At 41.4% G+C, this 25099-nt stretch overlaps 1 protein-coding gene across 1 annotated transcript in view; it reads right to left on the bottom strand.

The window, feature by feature from the left end:
- Nucleotides 1–25099, bottom strand: part of LOC126424850 (serine/threonine-protein kinase minibrain) — a 498832-nt gene that overhangs the window by 52024 nt on the left and 421709 nt on the right. Inside the window, exons 3-4 of the mRNA XM_050087659.1 lie at nucleotides 2476–2664; nucleotides 1916–2063 (exon numbers count right to left, since the gene is read on the bottom strand). Of these exons, the coding sequence (XP_049943616.1) occupies nucleotides 1916–2063; nucleotides 2476–2664 (337 nt within the window). The remainder of the gene's footprint in view (nucleotides 1–1915; nucleotides 2064–2475; nucleotides 2665–25099) is intronic.

Raw genomic sequence — 25099 nt, 5'->3', positions numbered from 1 at the left:
CAGTCAACAATTGTGGTATAGTTTTGAGTACTTTTTCCCTTGAGTTATAGGGTTCTAACAAGTTGTAAACATACAGAATAATCCAAATTCTTCATTTTTCATTCGAGGCTTACTGAGTTATGCATTTACTACTGCTTTCCAAAACAGTGTGTGATTTGGAACATGTTGTTATAAAATAGGGAAATGTATGACAAACTTCATTGTATTGTTATAAACATTCAGGGAAAAATGAAATCATCGAAATTTGGTATTTTGTAGACAAAAGAATGATCTTTCCTATGGTTGTTAACATAAGTTAGGATCAGCTGTTCAGCCTGAGAATTAAAAAGCTTCTACTCAAATCATTGAAGTTTGCAAGCTAGAAATTTATGTACTTTCCTCTAATCATTTAGCAAACCTACACATAAAAGCTGAACAAAATCTGCGACAGCTGAATGGGAGCCCCTAAACCACTTCACATGGAATCATCCACACACTTTTTTCCCCTTTGCTCTAAACTGACCCTGGTAGAATGAATGTTTCTTATTACCACAAAATTCCTTTTTAAAACACTATGTTGATTCACTGAAATGCTTGGAATAACTTTATGATGTTAATCACAGCATATAACAACACAGCAAAAAGCTTCTCAAATGCCTCATTGCAGAGCTGTTTCTGAGTGAAGTGAACACAGTACCTGTAAAGTATTTAGTTTTGTAATTCAGACTCAAGAAGCACAGTAATAAATGATACAACTCCACACTTCCTTTTTGTCATGCAAATATTTTAATTAAAAAACATACAATATTATGATGAAAATCCTCAATTTCTAATGTGCCAACACATACACTCATTGTTTCTGTTTCTTATGGACACACACTGTGTTGTGCTTTATCAATTTGACTTACATTTGCCTACAGGAGGAGGAGGAGGAGGAGAAAACAAGCAACAAGAACACGAACATAACATTGACCAGAAATGCTTCTGATAACGTGATAAAATGTAGAATAACCATAGGCGTCTCAAAACACACAATACATGAACAATCTGTTAAAAATTTATGTACGAGCGTAATCCCAAAAGTAAGGTCTTCTATTTTTTTATAATTACGTGGACCTGTTCATATCTACAATGGTTTACATCAGTTTACGGCTTGAACATTTAACTATTTTTCGACATAATCACCATTTCTGTCGATGCATTTTTGTAGACGCTGTGGCAGTTTTTGTATGCCCATGTCTTAACAGCTCGCCACCACACTGTTCAGAAAGTTATGAACCTCTTCTTTCACCTCATCATAGGAGCTGAATCACTGGGACCACAATTAAAGCTGACAGGCACTGTGAGACTCTGAACAAACTCAAACGGGCAATTCAGAACCGGAGAAGAGGAATGTTGAGCAAGGGCATACACATTCTCCGTGACAACACTCGCCCACATATCGCTCGACAAACCGTTGCTCTCCTTCAACAGTTTCAATGGAACGTAATCACCCACCCACCCTATAGTCCTGACTCGGTGCCCAGTTCCCTAGGTTAAAAGAACATTTGGCCAAAAAGCGATTCAGCTCCGACGACGAGGTGAAAGAAGAGGTTCATAACTTTCTGAACAGCATGGCGGCGAGCTGGTATGACACAGGCATACAAAAACTGCCACATTATCTACAAAAATGCATTGACAGAAATGGTGATTATGTCGAAAAATAGCTAAATGTTCAAGCTGTAAACTGATGTAAACCATTGTAGAAATAAACAGGTCTATGTACTTAGAAAAAAATACAAGACCCTACTTTTGGTATTACCCTCGTAAGATAAGTGAATTGTCTATGCTGGAAAACAGTAGTTACACAAAATTACTGGACAATATCAGTAGCTATTCTACAAGAATAAAGCTATGCATTTACAGAGGCAGATATTAAGATGGTCAGAAAACTTACCTATATAATACTTGTTGTCTGCATCTGCTTTGTTCATCATTTCCAGCAGCTTTACCTCGATCTGTGCCTGATTGAGGAAAGGCTTCTTATTTTTAATAATTTTAATGGCGACTTGACACTGCTCCTCATGGTCATACGCTTTGACAACCTTAAATAAGAGAAATGACTATTTGTAGCACGGGAAAGGCTCTTTGGTTTCACATTTGGACTTTGGAAAAAAAAAAGACACTTAATGTGAAGAATTTCAGAAGTCAGAACTTGCACAGAACTCTACAGTACTGGGTAACAGCAACAAACAACTATGAAATATGTAGCCTGATGGGGATACATGTGATATTGCTCCAAGTTTGCCTAGCTCAAAGTTCTGTAATCACTTCTAAATCCCACATAGTCACATCTTCATCAGAAATCAAAAATAAACAGTCTCACTAAATAATAGAAACAGCAGGAATGGACACAAAACACAAGCAGCAATTTGGTTTTACTACACTCAAAGCACTGTCATTTTGTGTAAAGTACAGGAAACTATCAAAACGCAAGGCAGGAAGCTCGACACTTACCTGTCCGAATGAGCCCTTGCCAATGAGAGAGTCAATCTCATAGCGGTCGAGGAACTTCTCGCCATTCTTGATGATGTAATCGTGGTTGTCGTCATCATAGCCGTCGTTGTACAGCTTGCGCTCCTTCTTGTGCGAAGAGTCATCGCCCTGCGTCTGCTGCGCCCGTCGTTTCTTCTTCGCGTAGTACACCTGGGAACAATGGAACGCACTTGTCACTCTTCTGCTTATCTCCCAGATACCAAACTGTCTAACACATTTGTATCAGGCACAGTGTGCTCCGCACAATACAATACACGATTACATAGGTATGATAAATATTCAACAGAGATGTTTCGAAACCAGTAAAAAAAAAACTTCCATCAAAGCTTATACATTTGCACCCAATTCATATTTGCTATTTTTGCTGTTGATTTTAAACTAAATCATGTTTACTTGAAATTAGTGAGAATAAGCATTCTGATATCCTAGTTTATGTAAATACTGAAATGCTAAATGAGGCAGGAATGAAAGCAAACAAATGATACAAATCTACATTTATTTTTATTTTTTACAAACCTGGAAATAATGCGTTGAACTTTTAAGCACTCCACGAGGCTCACAGAAAATATCTTGCATTCCCGTGTTTCGCACAATACAGTACCTCCACTGCACAGGCTCAAACAACAGCATTACTTTCTGGTAATTAACTGAGTTAATTCTAAAGATTTCATAAAATTATCACACAGACAGCCGAAATATAGTGAAACTGGTAGAGAGATTAACTGAGTTTTTTAAATTTATTTTTCTTGCAACTTCCTGGCAGATTAAAACTGTGTGCCAGACCGAGACTCGAACTCGGGACCTTGGCTTGCACAGGCTAGTGCTCTACTAACTGAGCTACCCAAGCACGACTCACGACCCGTCCTCACAGCTAAAATTCCGTCAGTACCTTGTCTCCTACCTTCCAAACTTCACAGAAGCTCTACTGCGAACCTATTTTCCTTGCATTTTTATTATGTAGTGTCGTTCAGACTGTCCTGTAGTATAACATTACGAAGCAGGAACTAAATTACATTTGAAGTATTTCACATAAACATATAGCTTATCATTACACAACGTAACTTTAAGACTGAATACACAGATCCTCTTTGTAATTTAAACTTACTTACTGAAATAAAATACAGTACTCTGCTGTGTAGTGTTTCGATCAAAGATAAGTTGTAACACAATATAAAACACTAAACTCCTGCCATACGGAGAAATAATAAAAGCAATTACAACAGCTAAGGGTAGATGCTAATTTTACCTTGGTCAGCATCAGTTCCAAAAATGATAAAGAGTCTCACAATACCACAGGATTGTCTGATGATTATCGGTAGCAATTACTTAAATTGTGGTGTCACCGCCAGACACCACACTTGCTAGGTGGTAGATTAAATCGGCCGCGGTCCATTTAGTACATGTCGGACCCGCGTGTCGCCACTGTGTGATCGCAGACCTAGCGCCACCACAAGGCAGGTCTCGTGATACGAACAAGCACTCGCCCCAGTTGTACTGACGACCTAGCTAGCGACTAGATGTACTAAGTCTTTCTCTCTCATTAGCCGAGAGACAGAATAGCCTTCAGCTAAGTTAATGGCTACGAACTAGCAAGGCGCCATTAGCCTTACAGTGATTGTAATTAAAGTCTCCTGTGTATAGTCAAGAGCGATGTACCACAATGATTGATTAAAGATAAGTATTAATCCAGCTACGTACTTTTCTTCATAGCATTAATTACGTAGCCTGTTCCAGTACTTGACGCCCGTCGGCGTGTGTGTGTACGCGTGCCTTTCTTTCGGCTACCCGTCACTGTGGACTGGCTGCCTTGTCAGTCCACTTCATAAATCAATAACAACAATAACGTTTGTACAGTGTCCGTCTTGTCAAACTACCGATAGTAGCCCCCCTATTTTCGTTCTAACAAGGGAACCTCCCCATCGCACCCCCCTCAGATTTAGTTATAAGTTGGCACAGTGGATAGGTCTTGAAAAACTGAACACATATCAATCGAGAAAACAGGAAGAAGTTGTGTGGAACTATGAAAAAAATAAGCAAAATATACAAACTTATTAGTCCATGCGCAACATACGCCACTTCTAGGACACTATGGGCTCAGGAGCGCCGTGGTCCCGTGGTTGGCGTGAGCAGCTGCTGAACGAGAGGTCCTTGGTTCAAGTCTTCTCTCGAGTGAAAAATTTAATTTTTTATTTTCAGACAATTATTATCTGTCCGTTCGTTCATTGACGTCTCTGTTCACTGTAATAAGTTTAGTGTCTGTGTTTTGCGACCGCACCGCAAACTTGCAGTTCGGAAAATATTCATTGACCTTGTTATTGAAGTCGCGAGCTATATTTACCGGATTCATATTGTCCACGGAATACATCTCACGTATTCAATGCACTCTCGTCCAAAGTAGCGAACAGTCGACTGCCAGCCAGGGAGCCTCGTTAGCAAGAATACTCTCTCTTCCACGCGCTGTAGTCGTAACGTCGTGTGTTTCGATGTTTGTTTAGGTGTAGCTTCCCCATACTACGGCGCAGTTACCTCGCATCGGACGGACGGACAGATAATAATTGTCTGAAAATAAAAAATTAAACTTAACTCTCGAGGGAAGACTTGAACCAAGGACCTCTCGTTCTGCAGCTGCTCACGCCAACCACGGGACCACGGCGCTCCTGAGCTCATAGTGTCCTACAAGTTGCCTATGTTGCGCATGGACTACTAAGTTTGTATATTTTGCTTATTTTTTTCATAGTTCCACACAACTTCTTCCTGTTTTCTCGATTGATCTGTGTTCAGTTTTTCAAGACCTATCCACTGTGCCAACTTATAACTAAATCTGAGGGTGGTGCGATGGGGAGATTCCCTTGTAAGATACTTCCTACTATGTTTGACGCTACACTGATTTATACGATTTTCACATATTTTATATGCCATACCGGATATGTCATTAGACACGGAACAATAGGTCAATTTTACTAACAATACGCTTGTGAAGACATTTCTTCTGTTCTACTACTTTTGTCTTCGTGATAAGCTGTGACTTACGATCTTGGACGTGTTCTGTCCGGATCCGTATTTACGATTGTTATCGCTGATATTGCGTTATGTTTTGTTAGCATAATATTTGTGATTAAACGTTTGCTAATATTACTCTCCTTTGTGAACACATTCCCTTGAGAAGTAATGCAGCAAAATACTAAAAAGTTACAGTTGTTATCAACCTGAATGTTGGTTTGCCAATACCACAGTGCTTTTTTAAGCACGATCTTTTCGGAGGGTATATCCTCTGGTTACCTACTATCGTCGAACTGACTTACACAGCCAGTTATACGAAGACTTGCAGTTTTAATGTTGGCTCCGATGCACACTGCAACTCGGCATTTTTACATAATCACGAATCCGTTCCAATAAAGGAAAATGTGAATTCTACGGCTGTCTTCGCAAACATAAATCATTGAGAGGGTTGCAAGAAGTTAACTGACAAAAAAATCCTCGAGTGTCAGAGGACTCAACATCAGACTTTGGAATTGTAGCCAGACCGTTGCTTTACAAGATACATAGCTACATTTACTACAAATATATGGAGTAAAGTTGCAAATAAAATATATAATCATTTAATTATATTATTGGGCGAACAGCATGACAGACACACATGATATATTTAAAAAATAAAGACGATTCTCTGTTGACCGGAGCGTAATCGATTACATTTGAAGCAGTCAACAGGGCGGCACGGAACTACGTCACAACCCAGCATTTTCCACATTGACTAACGTTGTCAGAGGTGAAAGAAGTGGTAAATGGCATATAAAAATCCTTGGACTGAACAAGGGTCGATCCCCAGAACTCTGAATCCGTAGTCTGCCACTTAAGTACTTGGCAGTGGGCCACTGATAAGATGATATTAAAATCAATGTCTATCGATTCCTCCATCTAATCTAGTGTAAGCAGCGATCACACAAAAAACTAACCCCCTTCGCACCTAACGAAAACAAATTCATTCGCCGAAACTGCACGTAAAAACCGACTCGTCAAATTGGATGCAAATTCAGAAACAAATATTTTATAAGTGAACCCGACAAAAGATCTGAAAAATGCGTAAGAATCTTTCGTGAATACGCCTAGAAATGCATTCCCCAACCCCAAATGCCTGCACTACTTTTCTAGAAACGATTACATCTTCCAGCGTGTGCGAAATAACTGTCCCAAAGAGCAGGAGCTTCTATATATCATTTTAACGAAAGAATTTCCACACAAGGATGTTCTCTATAGAATAATTTTGACGAGCAATCGGCAATCTGTCACAAATTAGATACCCAAGACGCCCCGGAAGGCTGTTATTAATCCCGAATCTGGTATTGACGTACCGGCGGAGAGGGGTGCACTTACTCAAACCGAGAGGGGATTCGTCAATGCGAGATGTGTGCGGCTCCCGAGACGGTTAGGAAGTATGAAAAGCAACGGCGCCCACGTGAAACCGCGGGGAACTCGTGACGTAAGGCAAGGCAAGGCAAGGCAAGGCAAGGCAAGGCGCACTCCGGCCGGGAAGCCGTGAAGTCGGCCGCCGATGCAGACAGCGGCGGCACGGCTGTTTGGGTGGTACACAGCAGCAGTGTGGGACGGGACTTGGCTGCTGTCGCTGTCGCTGCCGCCGCCGGGGTCCGTGACCCCGCGCCCACCCGCCGTGACGTCACGCGCCTGATCGATGACGCAGCAGCAGCAGCAGCAGGCAGGGAGGGCAACGCGCATCTCGGCGGGGAGGCGACGCCGACGCCGGCCGTCAAATGGGGCGACTCTCTCGCAGCCCGAGTCCGACGTCGCGAACCACCTCCGCACTGTTTTTTTCACTCTGAATGCCAAATACAGTAAATGTACGCTGCATCCACATATACAGGGTGAACTGCCTTAACTTGCACCTCTGTATTTCATGAACGGTTCACGATATCGACGCGAAGTTTTCGGCAAATGGTAAGAGGCAGAGCAGCACCTAATTTTGTTGTATGCGTAACACACTGAACTACTATATCAACCGAGATATTGAAGCAAGAATTTTTTAAATGAAAAGATATACTTCTTTACGCCATTCTGAAGCACTTGAAAACGCGAATATGGTGATACAGCGCTTGTTAACGTTGGCGTCGAAATTTTTACTAGAGTATTAGAGGAATGCGCCAACACTGAAAGGAAAGGCAGCCGGAATCAGCCAAGCGGCGCTCGCGCACTAGACTCAGTCCTGTACACAGCAAGACGAGACGCCTACGCTGCTAACATAAACAACACACGTCCTGTTGGTCCTATTGTATACAACACAGATACCGGTTCAGGTACGATTGTGGTACCTGGAACTATATGTTACCTTCTAGGGTATCAGAAGAGGCATAGGAAGACTGCATCAAATTTGTGTACATATTCATGTTTAAGTGGACAGTTTTTGTGAAGACAAACAAACAGCGGCACGTCCAACAGCAGAGCCTGGAAAAATGGAACCCCGCAATTGACGCTCTACACTCCGCAGTAACCAATCGCAGCAAACAAGCGTCGCTCCTGTCCATGTTTCATAGAGTATGTAAATCTATGCATTGAGCATGGTCTACCGCGCACGTTCTCAACATCAAACGGCCCTAGTCACGTGGTTGGTTCAAATGGCTCTGAGCACTATGCGACTTAACTTCTGAGGTCATCAGTCGCCTAGAACTTAGAACTAATTAAACCTAACTAACCTAAGGACATCACACACATCCATGCCCGAGGCAGGATTCGAACCTGCGACCGTAGCGGTCACGCAGTTCCAGACTGAAGCGCCTTTAACCGCACGGCCACACCGGCCGGCCAGTCACGTGGTCTGGGACGGTGCTGCTTGTCTACAATTCACGGTAATAGCGAAACTTGAATATTGCACATATTCGCCTTTCTTTATATACTTCTGCACACGTATCAGTTTTAGTAACAGCTATGCTGTAGTAATGTCGTTTCTACGTTTGTGCCGGCCGATGTGGCCGAGCTGTTCTAGGCGCTTCAGTCTGGAACCGTGCGACCGCTACGGTCGCAGGTTCGAATGCTGCCTCGGACATGGATGTGTGTCATGTCCTTAGGTTAGTTAGGTTGAAGTAGTTCTAAGTTCTAGGAGACTGATGACCTCAGATGTTACGTCCCATAGTGCTCAGAGCCATTTGAACCATTTTCTACGTTTGTAAATAGAAGTGTGTGAAAGGAAGACCAGTTACTTTTCATAGGAATGTACAACAAATGCATAACTGCAAATTTCATATTGATATGAGGCACTTTATACGTTGAAAAATATCGAGACACGGTGTTATATAGTCTTATATTGTAGAGATAATTTCTACGATTTTATGGCCATGTGTTTATGACACAAGTGCTAAATAAATTGGCGAGTGTGTGTGAGTGAACTGCCAGACCGTGTGTACATATTGGTGCTATGTTCATATGCAGATAACAATCTGATTAACTTCCTCCAGTTTATGCTGGTTCTCAAGCCCTTGTGTGTAAGTATCTCTGCACGAGACAGTGTCCTATGTAGTGTCATTGTAACGTAATTAATTATAACAGATTCGACAATCTGAATAAACGCAATAGAAAACGTAAAAAATATTGTTGGCTGCCACTTCTTATCCCGTCACCGAAAAACCGTAAGTAAAGCGGAATATGAGCTATGATACTGTGGTGAAAATGTATAATACCACTGCTCTTCACCTCTTTAAACCAACTTCAAATCCTGTTATTAAATTGTTAAGATGTCTGTAAAACGAGTATTCAAGGTTTCAAGGTACTTTGGAGGTGATCCACTTGTAGCAGCGAAGTAGTAACACTCAAATTACGCCGTCCCAAAGTCACGTGGCTTGAGCCGTAGGAGAGGTTGCGGACAGCATTCTCGTTGTAGCTACGTGATGATCCAGACCTTCACCGACGAACTTTCGCAGGTTGTTGAGTGATATCATCTAATTGTATTCGGTTTGTTTCCTCGACTGTGTTGAGTTGCTGTGAAAATAGCTTCAAAACAGCTAAAAAGTCTGTAATACGCACTAATAAGTGGACGCGGAGGTCTGGAGAAAAGCCGAAGTTCTGACTCATCCAAAAGTTGTTCGACTGGGCTCAAGTCGGAACTCCGATCAGGCCTCGGGACCGTATCCTAATGTGGACGCCGCGTCGAGTTTCACTGCTTCAGTAGAGGTTTCAGTGTTTCTAGAACGGGTGTTTATTTAAGTTTTTCACGACAGCCAAAAATCACACTTGGCATGTTTTATTGACTGGGCTCACTCTTTAGTTTAACGGGAGTATCATTGGAAACTCTGGAATTTACAGTTTAAAGTACAGTAGTTGGCTGTTAAAGAGCGAAACCAGTAAATTAAACATACTGAGTAAGACTTGTGGCTGTCCTGAAAAAATTTGAACAGTCGCTGTTTTCCCTGTAGGCAGGATCTACTCTCGATAAGAGTGTGTATACAGGGTGAGTCAGGAGGAAAGGTACATTGCTTTGAGGGGTGATAGTATTAATGATTCTGAACAAAAAGCTTCATATAGACGTATGCCCTATTGCGAATGGTTTCTGGGATAGAACACGTTTAATATCACTGTTGTACGTTTTTCTTGGATAACTCAAAAACCGCACCCTCCAGCGGAAACGTGTCGCAGTGCAAAATTAAACTATATTAAATTTCCTACAAAAAAGGTGATATTCATTTTTTACTCTAGAACTAATGATTTGTGCGAAGAGAGCGAGAGAATGTTGAAAAACTCGCTCGAGGCGCATGCGCTGCAGCTTACGTAGTTTTGTAGGCCAATTTGAGGTAGCATATTGGGGTAGGAAGTTGAGACGAACAGTTTGATACGAACCCCTTGTGGTCTATCAAGTCTGGAAACTATCTCAAACTGGCCTACAAAAACTACAGCACATTCGCATGGAGCGAGTTCTTCAACATTCTCGCGCTCTCTTCGCACAAATCATTAGTTCTAGAGTAAAAAATGAATAGGACCTTTTTTGTAGGAAATTTAATATAGTTTAATTTTGCACTGCGACACGTTTTCGCTGGAGGCTGCGGTTTTCTAGTTATGCAAGAAAAACGTACAAAAGTGATATTAAATGTGTTCATCTCAGAAACCATTCGCAATAGGGCATACGTACATATGAAGTTTTTTTTGTGCAGAATTGCTAATACTATCACCCCTCAAAGCATGTACCTTTCCTCCTGACTCACCCCGTATATGTGTCAACAAATACTGAAGTACTGGGTAGAATCTGGACGGAGCTTAAAGCTGATAAAAGTTTCATCCTGAACGACAATGTTTATGTTGCCCTACGAACTGCGATTATACAAAGAAATTGAAAAGATTACACGCTTGAAGGGAAATAAGGGAGCCAATATAAAACAATCTGCACGATGTGAAAAAGAAAATGGAGGCTTTATTGACATAGTTTCGCAGTGAACGACTGACCACTAATCTTTCTGCTGCAGGTACAGCTCTCCTTAAAGAGGTGCCCCCTTTGGAAATTTTAGGGCCTACGCGATTCAATAACAATTCCAAACCTGCAGCTTTCATTCGGAAAATCATAGCCAGTAGATATTAATTTTCTCCCACAACACTGCTCCCTACTTTTCAAAAGAGAGGTCGACGACCAGCGTCGTTTCTTCTGCATTTTTTTCTGATGATCGTCTTCTCACACTAAAATAAATACTGCACATGCACAGCTACTAAATGCTCTTTATCGATTGTAAAATCGGGCGGTGAAACTGTAATTAAAACGCTACTTTATAACAATACAAAAAGAAGAGCAACGTCAGCAAGTTATCGGAGCCAACTGCGATTCCACATGGCCCAGTCCTCTAGTTCCGAGCCCCCGTTTGGTGAGAAGCGACCAACGTTTGGCCTAATCGAGTGTCTGTCGCATGTACGCACGTGCCTGTACGTCTTCAAGAATCCCAGGCGTTGGCGCACTACTTCCGGGGCTACAATCCTAGCAACTAGGCACATGTATCAACCGGAGACTCATAAACTAGGCTCTTCACAATTCCCCAGAAGTAGTATATTTCATTACTGTCAAGCCTGGTGCCCAAACTGGCCACGGAACACGACCACCGCGACTAATCCGTTGTCGTTACAACGAAATACAATTATTCTGTAACGAGCCAATGGAGCCTTCGAGTATATTGTACCGAAATACTAATAAATTATTCCGTAACTACGAAATTGCCGGCCGCTGTGGCAGAGCAGTTCTAGGCGCTTCAGTCTGGTGCCGCGCGACCACTACGGTCGCAGGTTCGAATCCTGCCTCGGGCATGGATGTGTGTGATGTCCTTAGGTTAGTTAGGTTTAAGTGGTTATAAGTTCTAGGGGACTGATGACCTCAGATGTTAAGTCCCATAGTGCTCAGAGCCATTTGAACCATTAACTACGAGATTTGTTGCTGGACTGAGGATTTCTAGGCAGGGAGCATGCAGCACCTTCTCTTGGGTGGAATGTTACGTTATCGACAAATGTTCAAGTCACTTCAGGCGTGCAGAAGGGAACTATATATCTTCTAATTGTACACCGGGTGCCCCCCCCCCCCTCCAACATAAAAGCAACAAACTTTAGGAACAGGTTTCTCATATAGAAATAAGTAAAATCTGTCGAGTAAACATGGGCTTTAAAGAGCATACCTTAAGAGATATGAGCACTTGTTCATCTTCGATACTGTGAAACACATTTCTTCTACTGCAAGCTCTATGCTTTTCGTAAGATGGGAGGAGGAAGTATTGACCAAAGCAAGAAAAAGTCTAGTCAGCATCGGGTCTAAAATTTGTCTCTGAAGAGCTCTGAGCACTTGTTTAGTAAAGATATGTTTTTCACAGTAGTGAAGGTAAACAAGCGCTTAAGGTGTGTGTTATAGACCCCACGCTTACTATTTTTTTCCTTCTTTCAGTCAATACTTCCTGCTTCCAATGAAGATGAACAAGTGGTCATGTTTCTTAAGGTATGAGTTTTAGAGCCCTTGTTTACTAGATATTTTTTACTTATTACTGTATAAGAAACCTGTTCCTAAATTTTGCTTTCTTTTTTTGGGGGGGCGGGGGAGGGGGCACCCTGTATTACTGACCTGGCACACAACATTAATAGTAACCTCAAAAATTTTGAAGATTATGCAGTTACCTGTAATGAAGTACTATCTCAAAAAAGAAGCTGCATTAATATATCCCGTCAGATCTTGATGGATATCGAAACAGCGCGAAGATTGGAATTTTGCTGTCAATGTTCGGCAACAATAAGTCACTAATGGAACCACTCAACACACACAAATACCTAAATGAAACAATTTGCAGGGATATGACACGGAATGACCATATGGGCTCAGTCGTAGTTAAAGAACGCGGCAGAATTTGGTTAATTGGTAGAACAATGAGGAAAGGAATGAGTCTGCTTTACCTTTCAGCGTGTTTTAGGCATTTGCCTGTTATTGATGTCCACCTTTTCCTAGCTTTTCCGCCGGCAGGAGTGGCCGAGCGGTTCTAGGCGCTACAGTCTTGAACCGCGCGACCGCTACGGTCGCAGGTTCGAATCCTGCCTCGGGCATGGTTGTGTGTGATGTCCTTACGTTAGTTAGGTTTAAGTATTTCTAAGTTCTAGGGTACTGATGACCTCAGTAGTTAAGTCCCATACTGTTCACAAGGGAACCTCCCCATCGCACCCCCCTCAGAATTAGTTATAAGTTGGTACAGTGGATAGGCCTTGAAAAACTGAACACAGATAAATCGAGAAAACAGGAAGAAGTTGTGTGGAACTATGAAAAAATAAACAAAATATACAAACTGAGTAGTCCATGTGTAAGATAGGCAACATCCAGGTTAACTGTTAATCCATGAGCGCCGTGGTCCCGTGGTTAGCGTGTGCAGCTGCGGAACGATAGGTCCTTGGTTCAAGTCTTCCCTCAGAAGAAATTTTAATTTTTTATTTTCAGACAATTACCAAAGTTCAGGCACTCACATGTAATCAACTTCGCTCTCCAAAATTCCAGGACATGCTCAGATTTGCTTCGACATATGCAGGATTTGACGGTCTACACACGGAAAAATTTGAAAACATTAAAAACATATGTTTTGATAGAGCACAGGGAAAACTGTGCGACTGTGAAACTGTTGCATTCATTTGTTGTAGTTTATGTGACTAACTCTTATGTTTTCACACTTTTTTGGGAGTGATTATCACATCCACAAGAAAACCTAAATTGGGCAAGGTAGAAGAATCTTTTTACCCATTCACCAAGTGTACAAGTTAGATGGGTCGACAACATATTCCTGTCATGTGACGCACATCCCGTCACCAGTGTCGTACAGAATATATCAGACGTGTTTTCCTGTGGAGGAATCGGTTGACCTACGACCTTGCAATCAAATGTTTTCGGTTTCCATTGGACAGGCACGTCCTTTCGGCTACAAATCGCACGGTTTTGCGATGCGGCCAAAAAACACACACACTAAACTTATTACACTGAACAGAGACGTCAATGAACGAATGGACAGATCATAACTTTGCAAAAATAAAGAAAGTAAAATTTTCACTCTAGGGAAGATTTGAACCAAGAACCTCTCGTTCCGCAGTAGCTCACGCTAACCACGGGACCACGGAGCTCCTGAACTCCGACTCTCCTAGATGTTGCCTATCTTGCACATGGACTACTTAGTTTGTATATTTTGCTTAGTTTTTGCATAGTTCCACACAACTTCTTCCTGTTTTCTCGATCGATCTGTGTTCAGTTTTTCAAGGCCTATCCATTGTGCCAAATTATAACTAAATGTGAGGGGGGTGCGATGGGGAGGTTCCCTTGTCAGAGCCATTTGAACCTAGCTTTTCCTAAAGATCTTCAGCCCACTGGGTAAATAATTCATCGTTAGTTTCGGTATTTTGTCGTCTTCCATTCTGGTAACACGATCCTCCCAGTTGTTCCTGTATTCTTTAATCTGTTCATTTAAGCTCTTTATTTCCCACTCTTCTCTGATGTCAGCATTCCTCCAGTGAGTACACAGCTGCTTCCCTTGGAATCGTATCTCCGCTGCTTGCATTTGAAACGCACCAATATATGATCGTTATGATAAGTGTCAGACGAGGTGTTGACCCCAGGTGTCAAGCTGCCGCATTTTCAGGCTTTTATAAATTTTGTAACACTCTCATTTCATTTATCTGGTAATTTTAGAAAATTTATTACACTGATTCAAATTCTGTCAATAATTTCGTTTCGGCGTTTATATATATCCTCTGCGCTGGTTTGCTTTGTAATTCCAGAATACCTTTCAGGAGGAGTGAAACTAGCTTTTCATAAATATTTATGGAATGAACACATGCAAATGTCAGGAACATTTCCCGACTAATAACCTTCATGATGTAAGCAACTTTATATCTGTGTAAAACCTTATGTTGCAACGTGAGAGAAGTGAACTAATAAGAAATTTCGTGATGTCAACCTGCATAGACCGGCATATTTTTGATTGTAATTCATGAATTTTCTATTTCTCATAGTGGGTGACGTAACTAGCAATTGCTAAAATAATACATAAGGAGTGGCGAATCAATCACCAGTGTCTTAGTTTACGTATAGTTCATGCGAGCCAGTTTTGTAACCGTATTAGGCAAATAAACATGTAATTCTGGAAGAGAACATCGTGTCAACCTAAATTTCCCTCAACACTGCCAAATCATTAGCTACACCGTAAATAACTCAGCAAATTGCAGCAAATTTTGGTGGAGCAGATAATCGCAAATTCTTTTACAGCTACTGCAGCATCGGAGATCACCGAGAAACAAAGATGAGTATTTATACTAATTAACTGTTACACCTTGTTACATTTCACATTCTTTGTTGATTTCTTTTTGTTATAGTTCACGACTCACTTTCGTGTTTCATGGCTGGTACTTACATCGTTTTGTACACCTTCAGTAGAGTTCCCTTTCTTACTTTGGTTCTGAGGGTTCTATAAATTGTTCCGTTAAAGTAATTACATCTTTCCACTTTCTTTTGTATGTCCATATCTGTCGTGAATGAGACGGTATTTACTAAGAAGTTGAACTAGTTTAGTCTTTCTATTTTCTGGTCATATGGCAATAGGCAACGACTTACTATAGTCAAAGCCCGCCCGGGCAGCCTCGCGGTCAAACGCGCTGCTACCCGAGGGGTAAGGCCTGACGGTCCCCGGTGCGAATGCGCCCAGTGGATTAGCGTCGCGGTCCGGTGTGCCGGCCAACCTGTGGATGGTTTCTAAGGCGGTTTTCCATCTACCTCGGCGAATGCGGGCTGGTTCCCCTTATTCCGCCTCTATCACACTTGCTGCACAAACAGTCTCCACGTACGCATACACCACAATTACTCTACCACGCAAACATTTGGGGTTACACTCGTCTGATATGAGGCGTTCCCGGGGGGTCCACTGGGGGCAGAGACGCACGATAACTCTGGGTTCGGTGTGGGGCAGCGGCGGGGTCGACGGACTGCTGTGGCCTGTTCTGGGGTTGTGAACCACAGAGGGCTATGGCGGGACGAAGCCTCTCCGTCGTTTCTAGGTCCCCGGTTTAATATATACATACAAAAACCAAATTACAAAGCAGTCAGAGCAGCAATGGACGACTTTATAATTTCATTGAGCCATAACTTTTGTTTACTTTGAAGATACTAATACATTATATAAATTAGCTGTTGTAGATAAAATACACTATTGACCATTAAAATTGCTACACCACGAAGATAACGTGCTACAGACGCGAAATTTAACCGACAGGAAGAAGATGCTGTGATATGCAAACGATTAGCTTTTCAGAGCATTTACGCAAGGTCGGCGCCGGCGGCGACACCTACAACGTGATGACATGAGGAAGCATTCCAACCGATTTCTCCTACACAAACAGCAGTTGACCGGCGTTGCCTGGTGAAACGTTGTTGTGATTCCTCGTGCAAGGAGGAGAAATGCGTACCATCTCGTTCCCGACTTTGATAAAGGTCGGATTGTAGCCTATCGCGATTGCAGTTTATCGTATCGCGACATTGCTTCTCGCGTTGGTCGAGATCCAATGACTGTTAGCAGAATATGGAATCGGTGGGTTCAGGAGGGTAATACGGAACGCCGTGCTGGATCCCAACGGCCTCGTATCACTAGCAGTCGAGATGACAGGCATCTTATCCGCATGGCTGTAACGGGTCGTGCAGCCACGTCTCGATCCCTGAGTCAACAGATGGGGACGTTTGCAAGACGACAACCATCAGAATGAACAGTTCGGCGACGTTTGCAGCAGCATGGACTATCAGCTCGGAGACCGTGGCTGCGGTTACCCTTGACGCTGCATCACAGACAGGGGCGCATCCGATGGAGTACTGGACGACGAACCTGGGTGCACGAATGGCAAAACTTCATTTTCTCGGATGAATCCAGGTTCTGTTTGCAGCATCGTGATGGTCGCATCCGTGTTTGGCGACATCGCGGTGAACGCACATTGCAAGCGTGTATTCGTCATACAGGCGTCATGGTATGGGGTGCAATTGGTTACACGTCTCGGTCACCTCTTGTTCGCATTGACGGCACTTTGAACAGTGGACGTTACATTTCAGATGTGTTACGACCCGTGGCTCTACCCGTCATTCGATCCCTGCGAATCACTACATTTCATCAGGATAATGCACGTTGCAGGTCTTGTACGGGCCTTTCTGGATACAGAAAATGTTCGACTGCTGCCCTGGGCAGCACATTCTCCAGATCTCTTACCAACTGAAAACGTCTGGTCAATCGTGGCCGAGCAACTGGCTCGTCACAATACGCCAGTCACTACTCTTGATGAACTGTGGTATCGTGTTGAAGTTGCATGGGCAGCTGTACCTGTACACGCCATCCAAGCTCTGTTTGACTCAATGCCCAGGCGTATCAAGGCCGTTATTACGGCCAGAGATGGCTGTTCTGGATACTGATTTCTCAGGTTCTATGCACCAAAATTGCGTGAAAATGTAATCACATATTCAGTTCTAGTATATTTGTCCAATGAATACCCATTTATCAACTGCATTTCTTCTTGGTGTAGCAATTTTAATGGCCAGAAGTGTACGAGCATCTGTTTGGAATGTGTTCTCGCTGTCAGCAACCACAATTTGATCATCAACAAGATTAAGGTCATAAAATAATTAATCCTTTTCATTGAAGTCACAGGTACAAGTAAATTTTGTACATTACCTCCGCACGTAGTCAGTAACAGTATTAAAAAGAATCGTCAATATTAATGGAATTCTCCAACAGCCGTATAACTCTGAAAAGACCCACTATATACAGTTCAGAACCAGTAAGAGATTTCCTTCCAGAACGTGTATAGCATATGAAGACATGCAGATCGAAGAGGTTAACAGTCTTAAATTTCTTTGCAAGTCGACAATAAATTCAGTTGGGAAGAATTGCTGAAGCGCCTAAACAAGTCTGTATTTACAGTGAGAATAATGTCAGAAGTAGGAGATATTGATGTAAAAAAACTTGTATAGTTCGCTTACTTTTAGTATATTATGTCACACTGTATCATTCTGGGGTAACTCATCAAACCGAGCAATGTAATAAGAATCATTTACGGTGTAAATTCAGGAACATCATTTAGAAACCTGTTCATAGGTATTTGCATTCTAACCACTGCTTCACATTATATTTAATCCTTAATTAAATTTGTTGCAAGTAATATATCTCTATTTCCAACAAATAGCTCAATACACAGTATCAGTACTAGGAATAAGAACAATCTACATAAATAACTAAAATCACTTACCTTGATCCAAAAAGGGCTCAAATATTCAGGAACACACATTTTCAATAAATTGGCAGCAACCATTAAAAACTTGGTCTCAGATAATGCACGGTTTAGAGTTTGAAAGACTTTTTGATAGGTAACTCCTACTCTATTCATGAATCTCTTAACTTGAACTGTTTGACCAGCTTAAGTAAAACCGTCTGTTAGATTTCAACTTTGACAACACTCAGTCATAACAGTCAAGAGTAGGTATTTTGTGTATGATAGATTTATCAAAAGTGCGTAACTATGTTTCATTCTGACAGTGTATTAATTGTGTAAATATTAGCAGTTCCAGTTTACAGTAATGTATTCACCTATTTTGATAATGTCCTGACAAATGATCATAGTAGTAAGAATTATCTTCAAATGTTTTACGTTTTTTATGTTATACTTTCTGACATGTTCCAAACGCACGAAAATCATCTCATTTTTTGGGGCTATGGAGCGGAAACTATTTTATTTTGACGAAAACCAGTTTCGGCATTCCACTATGCCATCTTCAGACCCCATATGCATCTCTCAAAATAAACGATAATGCCATACAGAATTCAAACCGTTGCAAAAGTGTTTCATCCGAAGACTTGGTAGCAACTCCTGAAGATAGCATAGTGGAATGCCGAAACTGGTTGTCGTCAAAATAAAATAAAATAACATTTTAGTTACACGGCTGTTGGAAAATTTCACTGATATTGACAACTGCTTAACCAGCTGATGTTCCCTGTCCTCGATGCATCAACAGAGATTAAAAAGAATCGGAGACATAACGCAACCTTGTCTGACTCCTAAATTTGTGTTGATCTTAGATTTTCCATTTCCTGCACCAATGATTGTAATCCTCGCGACCTCTATTTACGTGTAGAGGTATTCCTCTTTCTGTTAATTATCTGCCATAGCTTTTCTCATTTACTTTATCGAAAGCTTTCACACAGTGTATGAACAGAAAATGAGTGTGTCTATTGAACACACCGTGTTTCTCAATGATTTGGCAAATTACAATTATTTGTCTGAGGCGAGAACGGAGACTGCTTACAAAAAGGCGCAATTAAGTTGGGGTAGGGGGTTAGTTTATTGGATGCTATCAAGCAGTAAGACCTCCCTGCGGGCTCGTACGCCTAGTGCCACAGCGCCTTGGCAGAACCGCTGCCCGCACTACGAACCGCCAACACAATTGCCTTCCATCCACGCCCCACAGACAATGCGGAAGGCTTCCTTGGCGCAGTCTTTGTAATTTATACGAAGCAGATCAAGAGAGGCGTACACCAACTCGACCAATGTGAAGAGCTCACGCGAAACAGCACTGACATTGTTGCTCGATAAGAGTGGTATGCATCATCAGCAACAACTTTTCTTTCCGCTACTCTCACTAGCGCATCTCTACCGCTAAAAGTCTATGAAAACGATCGTCCGCAAGCTGTAGATTTAGATATAGTTTTCGACAGTGTTGACTGGAATCGGAAGTACTCAGGAATAATAATAATAATAATAATAATAATAATAATAATAATAATAATAAAGCATGTGAGAGGTTAACTGCAGCTTGTACAGAATCCAGACTCCAGTTATAAGACTTTGTAATGGTACTTGAATTACGTAACCATTGCAGCACCTCACCTCAACCTCTCGATACCAGCAATATTCTATTGTGTTTCTGTAAAATAGTTAACATATTTCTGTGACAACATGCAGATTTGATTTCATAAATGTAGAGGTACTTTGATACATCGACGTGTTTATATTGCAATGATATTATTCTTATGTGTATTCTTTCTTTTGTCACTATCGTCTTTGACGTACTTGTAACTCGGATTTTTGGCCGCGTAAGCCGTTATTAGAGAGTCAAGCTTTGGTCGTCATGTTAAAAAGACGCAAATTGTAGTCAGTTTATGAAATGTGAACTTTTAACAGTGAGGAAGATATTTTCAAGTACGTTTTATATTGTGAAGTGATGTTTTGGAACGAGTTACGTGATATTGCAAGAAAAGTAATAAAAAAGAAGCGTAACTTAAATTCGGAGTGCTGATTACTTTTTTACATCACCATTGTCCTAACTTGCAAGAGTTTAATCTTCAAGAATGGTTTATGAAACACATCTATAAAACTTTTGAATATCGCAGAGTAACACCTAGGCCTCTTTGCATCCGAGCTTGGAATCATCACTACCTAGATTTTCGACGATAGAGCCATGAGTTCACAACGAGATCGGCGTGGGAAACACGAAAAGGTGAGTGCCTAGTTTATCTATTCTTTCAAGAAATGACTTTATTAACTGTGCTCTAATGACACCTGCCACATAATATAACTTTGTTGTTGCCCGAAAATTCAATATTTAGCAGCGTGAGCAACACTACACTTATAATTAATTTTTGACCTTTGTTGTGGTAGGGTTGTTAAAACTCGATGGACACGAAACGGAGGCAGTAACTGAGAAGCGGGTGAGAGATGTTTGTTACGGTTTGCCGATGTCATTCCAACTCTCTGCGAGGCAGCAAAGAACTTAGAGAGCAGTTGATCAGAACTGATTGCGTCTCTGAAAACAGAACATCAATTCGTTAATACAGTGTACTCAAATTACGACCGGCGAAGCTGAGGGAATTAGATCAGCAAATGAGACGCTAGAAGTAGCAGACGAATTTCGCTTTTTCGACAGCAAAATACCACACGATGGGCAAAGCACAGAGGATATAAAACGCACACTGGCAACAGCGAGAAAAGCGACTGCGAAAAAGGAGAAATTTGCTGTTAACACTTAGTATGAATGTAAATATTTAAACTTGCCATCGTGATTGATGGAAAGTTTAAATATTAATCACGATGGAAAGTTTAAATATTTACATTCATACTTACATATTCATACTTAATTGGCACCCTTAATATATTAACCCTCAATGGAAAAATGGAAGAAATGACAGATGTACTAACAGAGAGGAAGTTAGATATATTGGGATTAAGCGAAACAAAGTGGAAGGGAAAAAGTGAGAAGAATTTGAGAGGAGGAGGAAAACTGTACTGGAGTGGGAATAAATGGTCAGGAAGAAATGGTGTGGCAGTGATGGTGAATAAGAATGTACAAAGCTGTATCGAAAATGTGCGATATATATCAGACAGGATCATAATCTTAAACCTGAGATTCCAAAAAGAAACACTAGAAGTAATCCAGATTTATGCACCTCAAATGGGATGTAGCGAAGAAGAGAAGATGGACTTTGAAAATGTGTTAGAAAACCATATAGAGAGTGCTAATATAGTGATGGGAGATTTTAATGCACAGGTAGGCAAAGACAGAAAGGGATTTGAGCAAGTATTGGGATGTTTCTGATATGGAGGTAGAAATGAAGAAGGGGAAAGACTCCTGGATTTGTGCCAGAGGATTGGAATAAAAATAACAAACAGCTGGTTTATGAAGAGAGAAAGTCATGTTATCACCAGATACAGTTGGGGTGGAAGAACCAAGAGTGTAATTGATTATATTCTAGTAGATAGAGAATGGGGAGAGAAAGTAATAAATGTGAAGGTAATTCCAAGTGTGAGTGCAGATGGAGACCCTAGATTACTGGAAGGACAATGGAAAATGAATCAGTGTGTGAAAAATAGAAAACAGAAGAAATTGATGAGGATACGGGATTGGAAACTGAAGGAGAGTGAATGTGCTGAGAAGTACAGAGAATTAATCACACAAAAATTTCCAAAAGAAGTTTTCTGCGATGTAGAAAAAGAATGGAGTTTATTCAAAGGCACTTTAGTCGAAGCAGCACAAAAAGTATGTGGCAGAACATCTGGAAAGGAAAAAATAAGGCAGACAAGTTGGTGGGATCATACCACAATCCAAGCAGTTAGAAGAAAAAATGGAGCATAGATAAAGTGGTGGAAAACTAAAAATGACGAAGACCATAAAAGATATATAGAGGAAAAGAAGAAGTGCAAAGAAATAGTGGAAACAGTAAAGAAAAAGGCATCGGAAGAGTTTACAAAAAAACTTGAAGAAGATGTGAAGAGCAATAAGAAAATGTTCTATAAAATGATGAAAAATAAAAGGAAGGCTTCTGAAGTACCAGTAAAGATGGAAACAGAGGACGGTACCCTTATTGAAGATCCAGGGAATATAAAAGATCTCTGGAAAGAACATTTTAAGAAGCTGTTAAACGCTGAGGAGCAGGTACATGAGGAAACAACAAATAGTGGAGAAATTGAGAGAAGTTGGGAAGCAGAATTAGGACAAATTACATGGGAAGAAATGGAAAAAGCCGTGAAGAAGATGAATGGGGGGAAAGCCCCAGGACCTGATGAAGTATCAGTGGACATGATAAGAGCAGCAGGTCCAGTGGGAATGCAGTGGCTGTATAGAGTACTATCAAGTGTGTGGAGAAATAGTACAATACCTGACGACTGGAGAACAGTTCCCATCTTCAACAAAGGCAATAAAAGACTTTGTAAAAACTACAGAGGAATAACCCTTATGAGTCATACAGCCAAGATTTTCGAAAGAATTTTACTAAATCGAATAAGTGAAAAGATAGAAAAGGAGCTGAGTGAAGAACAGCATGGGTTTAGGAAAGGAAGGAGCACGATCGACCTGATATGTTCTATCCGTCAACTGATGGAAAAAAGTTGGGAGTATAAGAAAAGGGTGATAATAGTTTTTATAGACATAGAAAAGGCATATGACTCAGTTGACAGGGAAAGAATCTGGAAAGAAATGAAGATAGATATAGAAGATGGATACATTAATGTTATAAAGACAATGTACAGAGGACACAATTCTAGAATTAGAACACTATTGGGGAACTCTGAATACTTCGAAATAAGACAAGGACTTAAGCAAGGAAGTATTCTATCTCCTGCACTTTTTAATGTTGTGATGGAGGGAATGAATAGGGCAGTTAAAGATATAGTAAAAGAAAAAGACAAAAAGATTATTTTTGCAGATGATATGGTAATATGGGGTGATAAAGAGGCAGATGTACAGTTACAGCTGATGCGTGGAAGGAAATAATGAAAAGGTATGGATTAAAAATAAATAAAGATAAGAGTGAAGTAATGGTATTTGGAAGAGAGAAAGGGATCAACGGAAATATTACCTTGAATGGAGAACCCCTCAAAGTGATAGAAAGTTTCACTTATTTAGGGAATGAAATATCTAGGAATGGAAGAATAACTAACGAAATTAATAGGAGGTTACAGAAGGGAGGCAATTTCTACCGAACAATGAAACACCTGATTTGGAATAATGAAGTTTCAAAAAGAGCAAAACTCCTTATGTATAAGAATTATTACATTCCTATTGTCACCTATGGTGGAGAAACATGGACAATGACAGAAAGGGACTGGAGCAGACTGCAAGCAGGGGAAATGAAATTTCTCAGAGCAGTTAAGGGAAAAACAAGAATGGACAGGGTAAGGAAAGTAGAGATTAGAAAGGAACTTAAACAAGAAAGTATGAGAGAAGAAATTGAAAGAACGAGATTAAGATGGATGGGCATGTTAAGAGGATGCATGAGCAGAGACTCCCCAAAATTATGGAAGAACTGAAGATGGATGGGAAAAGACCTAGAGGGCGCCCAAGAACACGGTGGAAAATGGGAGTGAGAATATCTGTAGAAAGGAGAGGTGTGACCTGGCGGCAAGTGGAGGAGGAAAAGTGGTGGGAGGACCGTGCCAAATGGAGAGGACGCATCAGCACCCAGACCTGGCAGTAGCTGGAGCGGGATTCGGATAGATATAGATAGATAGATAGATAGATAGATCGTGATTGAACGTGGGAGTGCATTATTATGGTAAGTTAAGATCAGGAATAAATTTTCCTCCGACTGCCGAGCACTGAGGGCTCATTTCCCGAGCTGTGCTGTGGACACAGGTTTTACAGTCCGCGTTACTGCTGGGCGGTGATAATAACTAGGGCAAACATACCGCATATCGCTTAGATGTATGTATATCGTGTATATGTATTGATGGAACTGGCAACTATCATGATAGCCTTGTGCGAATAGAACCCGTGCTCTGAGGGTTCTCCACAATCTTAATATACCGTATATTATGAAAGTCAGTGTACGATGTGCGTGCCGCCAAAACTCAGAAACGAATCCCGGTACAATGAAGGGAGCTATGTGCTGTGGTAGCCGTCCATCCCCCACCCATGAAGAAGGTTCCCATTTTTACCTGAAGGCCGTGCTTTTGAAGATACAAGGGCTGGTAAGTTTCGTCCTCTAGAAATTTCTAGAACATTCGAGAGTATTCCAGAACATTCCACAACATTCGAGAGTGTTTTGGAATGTTCCAAAATTATCCGGGATGTTGTGGAACATTGTGGACCATTCGAAGCTTTTATGGTATGTTTTGGAATTCGCCTTTGGTGGGTCTACTACTCATTGGCAGGGTATATAAAGCAAGGCCTGTCGTGGGTTCGAACTTGAGTTTCTTGCCAGTCGTCGCGCGGTCTGGGGCGCCTTGTCACGGGTCGCGCGGCGCGGATGTCCCCATCGGAGGTCCGAGGTGTGTGTGTGTGTGTGTGTGTGTGTGTGTGTGTGTGTGTGTGTGTGTGTTGTCCTTAGGGCAAGTTAAAGTTAGATTAAGTTGTGTGTAAGCCTAGGGCCCATGATCTCAGCAGTTTGGTTCAAATGATTCAAATGGCTCTGAGCACTATGGGACTTAACATCTATGGTCATCAGTCCCCTAGAACTTAGAACTACTTAAACCTAACTAACCTAAGGACATCACACAACACCCAGTCATCACGAGGCAGAGAAACAGCAGTTTGGTCCCACAGGAACTTACCACAAAAAAATTCGTATCAGTGACGAAGGGGGAA

This window comes from Schistocerca serialis, chromosome 10 (genome assembly GCF_023864345.2).
Source record: "Schistocerca serialis cubense isolate TAMUIC-IGC-003099 chromosome 10, iqSchSeri2.2, whole genome shotgun sequence".
Taxonomy (NCBI): domain Eukaryota; kingdom Metazoa; phylum Arthropoda; class Insecta; order Orthoptera; family Acrididae; genus Schistocerca; species Schistocerca serialis.
This window is presented reverse-complemented; position numbering and strand designations above follow the sequence as displayed.